This window comes from Numenius arquata, chromosome 19 (genome assembly GCF_964106895.1).
Source record: "Numenius arquata chromosome 19, bNumArq3.hap1.1, whole genome shotgun sequence".
NCBI lineage: Eukaryota > Metazoa > Chordata > Aves > Charadriiformes > Scolopacidae > Numenius > Numenius arquata.
Window position 1 is genome coordinate 50,664 of NC_133594.1, and position 12,819 is coordinate 63,482.

Sequence of the window (12,819 nt, forward strand, 5' to 3'; positions counted from 1 at the left end):
ATCAGCAAGAATGGAAACAAGGTGTGACCTTTACCTTCCTCACTGCTCTCCTTGGGACCAGTTTCTTCCAAACCCAAACCGAAGAGATCTGCATCATTTTTCAGTTTAAAGGAGTGGACTGTTGATTTCATAGGCTGGGGTGGCTTTGCCAACGAGGTATCGTCATCAGATATTTCAGAGAGATCTTCCCGGACCGGGAATTCATCCTAGAGACAAGAACAGACAATACAGACAAATCTTTCAACTAAAATCTCTAAGCATTTTGTATACAAAGATGTCAGATGTCAGTGCATGGGGAGGAGGGAAGGCAGTGGTAGCTGAGCTGAGCTGTTACTGCCTGGAAATCAATGCCCTTGATCTTATAAGCTCTATCTATTTCTTGCCTCGGTAAAATGTGTCAGTAGCAATTGTACTGGAAAGCGTGCTCTGATAACATAACTTTCGTTCTACCAAAATAAAATTTCTGATGTAAAGGGATTAAAGAAGACCTTCAACTGTGTTAGCTGGATGGCATCAGCCTCTAACTGCCCTAGAGAGGCACCTCTGTTTTGGGGAAAATAAAATCCAACAGGCTGAAAACTCACCTCCAGACCTGACAGACAAAACCTCTTCCCTGTGTAGCTTAGTGGGGTCTCGTGTATCAGCGGCAACGTGCAGCAGGGACAAGGACGGGGTCTGTGTTCACAGAATAACTCCCTTCATCGAAGTCAAAAGGGAATGCGCTCCCAGGGCAAATTTGCCCCTTCAATGTGGGCTAAGCCCCAGGATGCTGCAAAGACTGGATATCACCCCAAAACCCTCTGTCTCTGCATGACGGGAATGGAAATGAAGGTTAATGATCTTCTGATACCTGCCAACTGATCCTCTTCAGAATTCGTTAACCACCCTTTATGTCCTTCATACTGACCAAACAGCGCCTCGCTCTGCTGCTCACCCAGGTGATGCCCCCTCCTCCTTGCTAACGGCGGTGTTTTTACCGCTTTGCCTGACCCGTAAACCTCAGACTGAAAAGCATTCACAAGTTGCGGGGCAACTCCCTGTCACTGTCGCAATGGCCAACTCCCTCACAAACCGCATTTCTCATCGTTGCATGCTAAGAGAAATAAGCTTGCTGCAAATATTTCTGCTTTCACATTGAAGTGCCAGGAAAAGCAGGTACTGAAACTGCTAAACGAATGGAAAATTCCTTAATAAACAGCATGACACATAGGCAAGGTCAAAGAAACTGGGACAACCATCCTTTCTGCAGGATTCTGGAATGATGCAAACACATGAGACACTCCTGAATGCCAGCTAACCCTGAACAACAACTGCTCTCCCAGACCACAGAGAGCAGCTTCCAGAATTGCAGATCACCGAAATCAGGGATATCTAGAGCCACAGCGCCAAGTTCCTACCAGCCCAGAGAAGATGCTTGTGTTTTCTCCATCTTTATTAGATGATGGGTGCAGAGGGGACCCTGCTGTGCCATGTGTCTGGGCAGATCCCCACAAGCCCAGCGTCACACTAACACTAGGGCTGACTTGTCTGTATGGGAAAGGCCTTCTCCGGCAGAGTTCCCTATTTCAGTAAGGAGCTTGCCAGCGAATTTTGTTATGGCCTTTTGACTGCTGGTTTGATGGTAGAGAGCTCACTTGTTCTCTCTCTTTGGCACACACACACTTCTGCATGTTAAACTTTGGGTGAAAAACCATTAGCTTTGTATTTTATACCTTCCATACTGCTGGACTGACCACACTTTGGACTTATTGAGAATAAATAGCACATTAAAACCCATAACCACAAACCTTTCTGCTGTGTGGCTTAAACAATCAGACCACTAGTGGGTTTGTGCCTATATCAATCTCTCCAGGTTGCTTAGCACCTGATGTGCTGCGACTGCCGCTGCAAGAGGGGAGAGCAGATGAAAGGTCTGCTCAGGGAGATGCCTCAACACTCCAAGCTCAGCTTCACGGCAGTGCACAGCGATTCATGCATGTTATTTACCATTTTCTTCTTCTGGCTGTCAGAATCCTCACTTTCGAAGTCTGGGTCATCCATAACAAATGAGAGCATCTGAGTAGCTATTGGTCCCTCTTGATCACTGTCAGACTCCTCAGGCTTCTCCTCTTTGACCACTTTCTGCTTGAGAGCGTGTCCTTTGCTTTGGGCAGTGATCTTTGGGGCCTGGGCTGCTGCTGGGGTGGTGGGAGCAGCAGCAGGCAGGCTGGTGTTCACCTTGCTGCTGCCGTTTCTTTCGGACCCAGAACGTGGAGGTAAACTGTCAGGAGGCTTCGGGTCAGTTGCTTTGGTCAAAATTGCTTCACTCTGTGGTTTCAGAGAATTTCTGGAAGACCTGAGAAGAAAGAAACAAATTGTCAGAGCCTGTCCGCACTCCCACTCTATGAAGCAAAGCACAAACAGCAATTAATAGCTCAGCCTGCCTGAAGGGCTACAATGTGCATCTCAACAGGAGAGACAGTTCATTCCAGGGGTGTGTATGTTCAAACACAGGCCGCTCTGAAGCTGAAGATGATCCTCATGCTCCTGCGGATGCTGATGCAGAGGTGCCTGTGCCGGCGGGTGACGCCAGACTATCAGCCACAGGATGTGGTGTGTGGAGAACACGATCCAGTTCATCATTCCCCAGCACAGGGTGTGGGGAATGACTTCCACCCCCTTCACCACGAGACTCGACTCCTCCGTGCTCACGTTGCTATGAGCAGATGTTCAGGCGCTCAGTTACAGCTTCTTGTTCAAACTTGAGAAGAAGGCTGAGCCGTTCCCAAACAGGAAGGTACCAGCAACCACGGGAGCGCAGGGCTCAGAGGCACTGCCCAGATATAGCGCAGAAAACACTGCAGAAAGCAGTCACACCTCGAGGTGTGACTCGAGCACCAGCCTGACAGTGACACCAGAATTTCCCAGAGGCAGCACAGAAGTCATCGGCAGGACCGAGAAGAGGCCCAAGTTTGCCAGTATGACCCCATGCTTCAGGTTGTGCTTCATACCTTTTTTTTTCCTGCTCCATGTCAACATCATCATCAAGTATGAGTGAGACCTTCGAGTCCTTCACCTCTTCCTCTTCCTCCTCCTCACTGGAGAGGGTGACATTCTTGCTGGGCACTCGCTCTGATGCCAGCATAGGTCTGCTGGGGATTTTGTCATCCAGATCCAGGTCATCTTGGAAGCCTGCCACCATGGGGTTCCCCCCGGGCACCTCTCCATCACTGCAAAACAGACAATGATCAGACCCAGCACCCCCAGGACATGCCAGGACAGATGTGCCTCCCCCTTGAAAGTAGACTGTCGCTCGCCTGGCTTTTCCAGCCACCTTCAGAGTCCATGTCCCTCAGCCCAGCTGCTGCACTGCCAGCCTCCCCACTCCACGCTGCCCGGCACTGCCCCGTCCAGGCTGGACACGAGCCCTCTACAAAATGGGCCACAAAAAGATGTGTCATATCAGTGGCTGCTACCACTCAAGCTGAAAATAAGTACTGGAAAAGGTGAGCCCCAGTGCTACAGAGCAGCCTGTTCCTTTAGCTCTATCAGAACATCTCTGGTCCAACATGCAAGGACCACAATTAAACCGTGGGAACCACCTGCCTTAATTCCCACATCCTGTAATTAAACCTGATCGGATACTGCCACTGCTATGGGAATTCACTTGCAGCTATTAGCTTCCTGGAATCATTTCTGTTTCTCTGGTGCTCCCTGAAGCAGGCAGCGGCCCAGACACCATAGCCATGCTTTAACATTCCCCAAATTAAATTAACCTAAGGACATGCTTTTTGAGCTAGGATTCTGTCAGCCTCCCTGGATGTAACACAGTTATGTGTTCAGCGACATCTGATAGAGAGCTTCGCAGCTGAATTACCAGCTGAAGATTCTTGTCTGAATGTCCCCAGGCCTCAGTAATTTTAATACTTTCTGAAGGATTTGCTCATGTCAGGAATATAGATATTTTCCCCAGTCTCAGCTCATGAGCCTTTGCATTACCTGTCTTCATTCTATTTGCTTTATCTGCAACAGATACCCAGTTTCTTCCTGATAACCCGCCATGCACAATACTCACTGTCCTTTTAATGACTTGATACAGATAGTACAAACACAGCCTTCATTTTTTTGCAGAGACAAAAAAATATGATTATAGCTTGAAGCAGATTAGATTTTAGAGGCACAAATGGAATCACAAAACCCTAAAATCTTCAATCTGGAAGAAGGTGGTGTTCCCAGCCCCTAGCACACGGCCAGCACTGGAGGAGACAGGGGAGGATGATGTGCTGATGGGATGGGAAATGCCAAGGCCCTAACAGAGTCCGGCCGATTGTACTACTCACCCTGGCTCTTCTCATGGCTAGTTACTGGTTTAAAAGTTAGTTTTAAAGAATTAATACATCTGCCGACAGACAATGGAGTTATTTGTGACATATTGGGACATCACGCTTATCACAATGGGTGCAGCACATTGAGAGCTATTACAATCACAGCTTGTCTGGGTCAGAGAGCTCAGACCAGGGCTAACACCCACCCCCTCCTTCTACTTTTGGTGTGAATCCCTCTGCTTTCAGGACTCCCAGCGCAGCTCCCAGCGAGGCAGAGGCAGGCTGCTGAACAGCCCCTTCTTCATTAACACTGCTGCTCTCATACCGAGCCAGAAAGGAGGCACACAGCCTGCCCCACATAAAGGAGAAGAAAACTGGTGCCCAAAACAGCCTCCAGGGCTGGAGGAGTTACAAGTGAGCGATTTCTGAGATCTGTGAAGCACTGGCAGGGTTTCCTCTTGAAACGAGCTGAAAAGAAAATGGAGTTGCATCCTAAAAATGGCAGGATATTATTCTGAAGTAGTGACACTGCATTTCTTTAACACATCACTGCTCTATTAAGCAAGTGACTCTTCAGAGATTGCTGCCCACTGTCCTTCTACCACACACCATACAAGACCCACAGCCTTTAAAGCATTCCCAGCCCGAACAGACCATCCACGTGTGTACACACACCCGCCAAAGTGGGTCATCTCCCCTTGCAGTGAATACACTGCCTCCACCTATAACTTCCACACAAATCGTTGAGCGACAGCTCAAGAGCAAAGCAACAGAGTGAATCTATGTCAGGAAATCACTGCTGTGGTATAAACAAGGTCTGACAATGCAAAATTAGTATCAGCTTGTGGTCCTGAGGTTCCAGCTGGCAGGAATTCTTGCAAGCACATTGCACCCAAAGCACATGCAAACCCAAGCACATTGCACCACTCTCCAACACTCGAGGCACTGCCAAGCCTGCGTTAGTGTTGAGCCAATGCATCTGCAGGTACCCACCAAAACCACTACGCTCGCCGAGGTCTGCGTCTGAGCTACTGATCAAAGAGCACATCGGGGTTTCCTCTGCACACACAGAATGGCTGCTGGCAATGAAACAAATCCTGCTGCAACCTGGGCACACGGTCTCCAACCCGGACTGACCCTGTTCCACCAGCCCTGCCGTGTGGCCAGTGGAGACAGCCCCCGGGCAGCCAGCAGAATCCTCTTGCCACATCAGTTTTTGGGGCTACAGAAAGAGGAAAAACCCAAACTCTAATCAAGCAGGTAAGCTGACACAGTGTCCTCAGCTTCCCTCACTTGATCTAGCACAGCTGGGTACCACTATACAAGTAACAGATGCTATAAAAGTAAAAGAACCGGTTCAAAGTCCTTCGGATGTAAGGACAAGGAAATCTAAGCAATGTTTAAGATAAATATCTAGTGATGCTGAGAAGACAGACCAGCAATACTGTTAGGTAGAGCCCAGCCATGGACCTTGCCCAGCCTGACCCAGCAGGAGGGAAGAGGGGAGCCTATTAGGAGCCAGCTTAGCTCCTCCGGTGCAGTGATATACACGCTGCTCAGTGTATGAGGCTAAAGAGCAGCGAATTAAATTCCGAAACAGCAAATTGGGAGACTGAACTGCCTTCCTAATTAACTGGTAAAGAAACTGATTTGGGGAGTTCTCTTTATTGCAAGCTAGAGAATCATAACGCACCATTAAACAAAACCCAGGGCTCCATTAATCTCCATCGATCTGTGCTGGAATTCAGCTACAGCAACACCCAGAGACATCAGTAAGTGCCGAAAGTCTCCTCAGTTGTCTGAGCCCTGGGCAGGAACAGCCTTGTTCCATGGGCATGAGCTCATTCCTCACTGAGAGCACACTTAAGAAAAAAAAGTGGTTTTTTCTAACAGTACTGCTGCGTGTCAACTCTTGCTCCATTGTTTAGAGATGTTACGGAGTAGGGAATGGGAGAATTCCCTACGTCAACAAAATGGACAACAAATACCAGACTGTACTGCCTCTTTCTGCAGCTCAGAAAAGCAAACAGGTTCTTACAAATGGTAGCCTACACAGCCCTGAGCTCAGGAAGCAGTTCCATTACACAGCACAACATCCTGCTATCAATGAGAAAAAGACCTTCCTATGAGAGGGAGCAGCTGGAGTGCACAGAGCTCTGCCTGGGGATGGGTGAGGAGCCAAATCAGAGCTTATGGGTGACGATTCAAGAGAGGACAGGTAAAGGTGACACTATGATGGGTGTCTGCTACAGGCTGCCAGACCAGGAAGAACAAGTGGATCAGGCCCTCTCTAAAAAGATAGGAGCAGCCTCATGTTCACAGGCCCTGGTCCTCATGGGCTTCACACACCTCCATATCTGCTGGAGGGACAAGATGTAAGCAATCCAGGAGGTTCCTGGAGTGCATTGATGGTAACTTCCTCCTCCAAGTGACAGAGGAGCCAACAAGGAGAGGTGCTCTCCTGGACCTCATACCCACAAAAAATGAGGCAGCCCCACACTAGGAAGGGGAAGGTCAAAAGCAGCCTTGGTGGAGCTCAGGATCCTGAGGGCAGGGAGGAGGGTAAAAACCAAGCTGGAGTTCAGGAGAGCAGACTTTGGCCTCTTCAAAGATTTGGTTGGAAGAGTTCTGTGAGATAAGGCCCTGAAGGGAAGAAGGTCCCAAGAAAGCTACTTAATATTCAAGGATCACCTCCTCCAAGCTCAACAGCGGTTCATCCCGGCTATGCCGCCATCCGCGTGTCCTGGACAGGCTGGAGAGCTGGGCAGAGAAGAACCTAATGAGGTTCAACAAGGCCAAGTGTAGGGTCCTGCACCCAGGGAGGAAGAACACCAGACACCAGTATAGGTTAGGGGTGGAGCTGCTGGAAAGCACTTCTGAGGAGAAGGATCTGGGGGTCCTGGTGGATAGTAAACTATCCGTGAGCCAGCAATGTGCCCTTGTCGCCAAGAGGGCCAATGGAACCCTGGGCTGCGTAGGGAAGAGTGTGGCCAGTAGGTCGAGGGAAGTCATTCTCCCCCTCTGCTCTGCACTGGTGAGGCCACAATTGGAATACTGTGTCCAGTTCTGGGCTCCCCAGTTCAAGAGAGACAGGGAACTACTGGAGAGAGTCCAGCGTAGGGCAATAAAGATGATGGAGGGATTGGAGCATCTCCCTGATGAGGAAAGGCTGAGAGAGCTGGGACTCTTTAGCCTGGAGAAGAGAAGGTTGAGGAGAGACCTTATTAATGCTTCCAAGCATCTAAAGGGTGGTTTGAAGGAGGATGGAGCCGGACTCTTTCCAGTGGTTCCCAGTGACAGGACAAGGGGCAACGGGCACAAGCTGGAACATGGGAAGTTCCATTCAAATATGAGGAAAAGCTTTTCCAGTGAGGGTGACAGAGCCCTGGAACAGGCTGCCCAGGGAGGGGGTGGAGTCCCTTCCTCTGGAGATCTTCAAGACAGTCCTGAGTAATGTGCTCTGGGCAATCCTGCTTTAGCAGGGGAGTTGGACTAGATGATCTCTAGAGGTCCCTTCCAACTCTGACAATTCCGTGATCCCAATGTATAAGGATTCAGGCAAAAATGCTAGGAGGCCTGCATGAATGAACAAAGAGCTCCTGGACAAGCTCAAACACAAAAAGGTAGCCTACAGGGGATGGACGCAAGGATGGGTAATCTGGGAGGAATAGAGAGACAACGTCTGTGTGTGCGGGGATCAAATCAGGAAAGTGAAAGCCCAAAGGCTTGGGCCCTGGCCAGGGATGTTAAGGACAAGAAGAAGGGCTTCTGTAAGTACACAGGTGACAAAAGGAAGACTAGGAAAAATGTGGTCACATTGTTCAATGAGAAGGGGGACCTGGTTACGGTAGACCATGGAAAAGGCTGAAGGACCAAATGCCTTCTTTGCCTCAGTCTTTACTAGCAAGACCAGTCTTCAGTAATCCCAGGTCCCAGGGGGATAATGCAGAGCAAGATGACACGCCCTTGGTGGAAGAGGATCAGGTCAGGGATCCTAGACAAAGCAAAACTGGACACACCTAAGTCCGTGGGCCCCGATGAGATGCACTCACGAGCGCTGAAGGAGCTGGCAGATGTCATTCCAAGGCCACTCTTGATAAACTTTGATCAATCATGGCGACTGGGAGAAGCGCCTGAAGACTTTCCTGAAGAGGAAAGCAAATGCCACTCAAGAAGGGCAAGAAGAAGAACTCGGAGAATGGCAGACTGGTCAGCGTCTTCTTGATCCCTGAGAAGGTGATGGAGCACCTAATCCTGCAAACTATTTCCAGGCACATGAATGACAAGAAAATCATCAGTAGTCGTCTGCATGGATTTACCAAGAGCAAGTCACACTTGATCAACTGGATAAAAGTCTATGATGCAATAACAGGCTGGTAGGTGAGGGAAGATCAATGGTACCTGGACTTCAGTAAGGTCCTTGACACTGTCTCCCATAAGATCCTCGCAGGGAAGCTGTTGATGTACGGGCTGGATGAGCAGGAAGCGAGGTGGACTGAAAACTGGCTGAATGGAGACAGGCCCAGAGGGTGGTCATCAGTGGCATGAAGTCTAGTTGGAGGTCAGTAACTAGCAGTGTACCCCAGGGATCAATACAGGTCCCAGTCATGTTTATCATCTTCATTAATGATCTGGATGATGGGGCAGGGTGTACCGTCTACAAGTTTGCAGATGACACCAAACTAGGAGGAGTGACTGATGCACCAGAGGGTCCTGCTGCCACCCAGAGGGACCTTGTCAGGCTGGAGCAATAGGCTGACAGGAACCTCCTGCAGTTCAACAAGTGAAGTACAAAGTCCTGCCCCTGGAGAGGAACAACTCCAAGCACCAATATATGCTGGGGGCCACCCAGCTGGAAAGCAGCTTGGCAGAAGAGGGCCTGGGGGTCCTGGTGGACGCCAAGTTGAACATAAGCCAGCAAAGTGGCTCTGCCGCAAGGAAGGCTCACGGTGTCCTGGGCCACGTTAGGCAAAGCATTACCAGTAGCTTGAGGGAGATGATCCTTCCCCTCTGCTCAGCACTGGTGAGGCCACACCTGGAGTGCTGTGTCCAGGTCTAGGTGCTCCTCACTACAAGAGACATGGGTATACTGGAGAGAGGCAACAAAGGGCAATGAAGATGACAAGGCCAGCTTGGCCAGGGCTTTGAGCAATTAGGTCTAGTGGGAGGTGTCCCTGCCCATAGCAGGGGGGTTGGAACGAGATGATTTTTCTAAACCATTTTTTCTAAACCATTCTACCATTCTATGAAGTGACTGGAGCATCTCTCACATGAGGGCTGTGACTGCTTAGCCTAGATGTGGTGGGTCGACCCTGGCTGGACGCCAGGTGCCCACCAAAGGCACCCTATCATCCCTCAGCCACACAGGGGAGAGAAAACATAACAAAAGGCTCATGGGTCGAGATAAAGACAGGGTGAGATCATTCACCAATTACTGTCATGGGCAAAATAGACTTGACTTGGGGAAAATTAATTTAATTTATTGCCAATGAAATAAGAGTAGAATAATGAGAAAATAAAAACTAAATCTTAAGAACCTTTCCCCATTCTTCCCTTCCTCCCAGGCTCAACGTACTCCCAAATTCTATGCCTTCTCCCCGACAGTGGCACAGGGGGACAGGGAATGGGGGTTATGTTCATCACACGTTGTTTCTGCCGCTCCTTCCTCCTCAGGAGGAGGACTCCTCACGCTCTTCCCCTGCTCCAGGGTGGGGTTCCTCCCATGGGAGACAGTCCTCCACAAACTTCTCCAACGTGACTCCTTCCCACAGGCTGCAGTTCTTCACAAACTGCTCCAGCGTGGGTGCGTTCCACGGGGTGCAGTGCTTCAGGAATGGATTGCTCCAGCGTGGGTCTCCTGTGGGAACGCAGGCCCTGCCAGCAAACCTGCTCCAGCGTGGGCTCCTCTCTCCATAGGCCACAGGTCCTGCCAGGAGCCTGCTCCAGTGCTGTTTCCCACAGGGTCACAGCCTCCTTCGGGCATCCCTCTGTTCCAGCATGAGGTCCTCCAGGGGCTGCAGGTGGATATCTGCTCCACCATGGACCTCCACAGCCTATCTCACCATGCTCTTCACCACAGGCTGCAGGGGAGTCTCTGCTCCGGTGCCTGGAGCACCTTCTCCTCTCCTGGGGGTCTGCAGAGTTGTTCCTCTCACATACTCTTACTCCTCCCTTCTGCTGCAGTTGCACAGTTTTTTTCCCTTCTTAAATACATTGGCGCTACTGCTGCTGCTGATGGGCTCAGCCTTGGCCAGCGGTAGGTCCATCTTGGAGCCAGCTGGAATTGGCTCTGTTGACATAGGGGAAACTTCTAGCAGCTTCTCACAGAAGCCCCTGTAGCCCCCTGGCTACCAAAACCTTCCACATAAACCCAATACTCTTGAGAAGAGAAGGCCTGGGGGGGACTTTATCAACGTATTTAAATACCTGAAGGAGAGTGCAAAGAAGATGGAGCCAGGCTCTTCTCAGTGCTGCCCAACGACAGGACAAGAGGCGATGGGCACAAACTGAAACACTGGAGGTTCTCTATGAACATCAGAAAACACTTTTTCCACTGTGCAGGTGACTAAGCACTGGCACAGGTTGTCAGAAAGGCTGTGGAGTCTCAATTCATGGAGATGTTCAAAAGCCATCTGGGATATGGTCCTGGGCAACCGGCTCCGGGTGGCCCTGGCTGAGCAGGGAGGTTGGACCAGATGACCTCCAGAGGTGTCCTCCAACCTCAAGTATTCGATGATTCTGTGAATATAACTCTCTGCATCACACGGGAAATGCACTGTGCACTAAGGCGTTCTCACATGAGCAAACTGCAAGAGCCTTGCTTACGCACAGCCAGGAAATCCCTCTGATTTGGGTAAGAGAAGTAACTTCACAAATTCTCAACACACAGCTCATTCTTCTGCCACATCTTCAATGGCTCTTCAGTTTCGGAACTTATACCAGGTTACAGCACACCCAGAAGAAATGCTGGCAAGCTGCATAAGGGTAACACTCCAATAAAACGTTCAGGAGAGCTGTACACGTTTCTCTAGTACGTTCTCAGGCTTTTTTCAGATGCAAGAGGGAAACAGCTTCCAGTATTTCATTTTTTAAAACCAATAAAATCTCCATTAGGTTTGAGTGGTTTCACAGGATAACTTTTGTGTTCTTTAGGTCAAAAACAAACTTCTGCAGCAGTAGATTTTGTTGTAACTACAACAACCTACTCACTACAGTAGAAGCTGATGATTAGGGACAGTGCTTACAGGAGTCTTATGTTGCTCCTGGGCATCGTGGGATTGTAAATGGCAGCCTGAAGGAAATCAATTATTGCAGGAGATGGTCAGAAACACATCTACATCTCTGAATTTCAGCACATCTGGCTTGTTGGGACAGGTCCTTTTTGGAAAGAAACAGAAGGTAAAATTGCCAGACCACTGAGAAAACTGTGTGAACTACAAAAGAAACCAGTGCGAGACACGGATGCCAAGCTGCAGAGAAATAACGAGCGTCTGAATTCACAGGGATACACTGCAAGGTCTTCTCCTAGGGAAACAGAGCTGTTCTAACTGCAGATGGCTACCACTGCCATCAAAGGATGAAGCTGTGAACAAGCATCCTCTCTGTGCTCTGTGAAAGCCCAAAGGTGTCTCTTTTCCTCTCCCCACCCGCTCACACGCACTGGAAGGCTCCCAAGACCGGGGACAAAGCGCAGAAAGGAAACACAGCAGCTGAGAACATGACAACTCTACAACCAAGGAGCAGGGCTCTTGCACCACTGTGTGAGATGTTTGGCTTTTTGTATGGTTTAATGCCTATTTGCTTCCAATGACTGCGGTCCTGGAGAAGAGTTAAACATCCAGCCTCTTACCCATGGCAAGAACTGTAGCTAAAGAGCACCCCAGGACCCTGGCCAGTCTTGGCTCTCCTGACATTGCCTTGTTAAACACAGAAAGATCCCAGCTCAGCCACAGCCACAAGCAAGACACCCTGCAGGCCAGCTTGCTTCTAGCAATCACCACTTTTTTACTTTTTTTTTTTTTTTTTTTTTTTTAATAAAACATCCCTGTGTTCTGCCATCACAAGGGATGATGATTCAGGCTGACCTGCATCAGACAGGCATCGAGCCTCACACACAGCATTGATTTCAAGTTGTTGTGGTTGAACTGGAGAACGCTGAATCAAGACAAAGATGTCAAAAGATGCAGAATCTACCACATTCACAGATGAGCTGTATCAGCATTTAATTACTCTCTGGTTAATCCAGTGTTGATGACAAGAGCCAGTAGGCAAGGACTATCCTAAGCAGAGGGATGCAGAGCCTGGGAGAATGCTCAGGTCATCTCTTAAGTGACAATCTGCTTTGAGCCAGCTTGCTGCACATCCTCTTGTCTGAGCAGCTCAGTACACATAATCCCTTTTCCTTTTTTTTTGGTTTAAAAACATCAAAGCCAGGAAAAGAAAAAAAAAGAAAAAAAAAATTAAAATTCAGCCTACAGCATCAGCAAAGCTCTCTGCCATTCGGAGGACAGAATCA

General features: G+C 49.3%; 1 protein-coding gene across 1 annotated transcript in view; it reads right to left on the reverse strand.

Moving 5' to 3' along the window:
• Positions 1 to 12,819, reverse strand: part of RABL6 (RAB, member RAS oncogene family like 6) — a 61,115-nt gene that overhangs the window by 4,634 nt on the left and 43,662 nt on the right. Inside the window, exons 11-13 of the mRNA XM_074161276.1 lie at positions 2,991 to 3,209; positions 1,987 to 2,335; positions 35 to 206 (exon numbers count right to left, since the gene is read on the reverse strand). Coding sequence (XP_074017377.1) covers positions 35 to 206; positions 1,987 to 2,335; positions 2,991 to 3,209 — 740 coding nt within the window. The remainder of the gene's footprint in view (positions 1 to 34; positions 207 to 1,986; positions 2,336 to 2,990; positions 3,210 to 12,819) is intronic.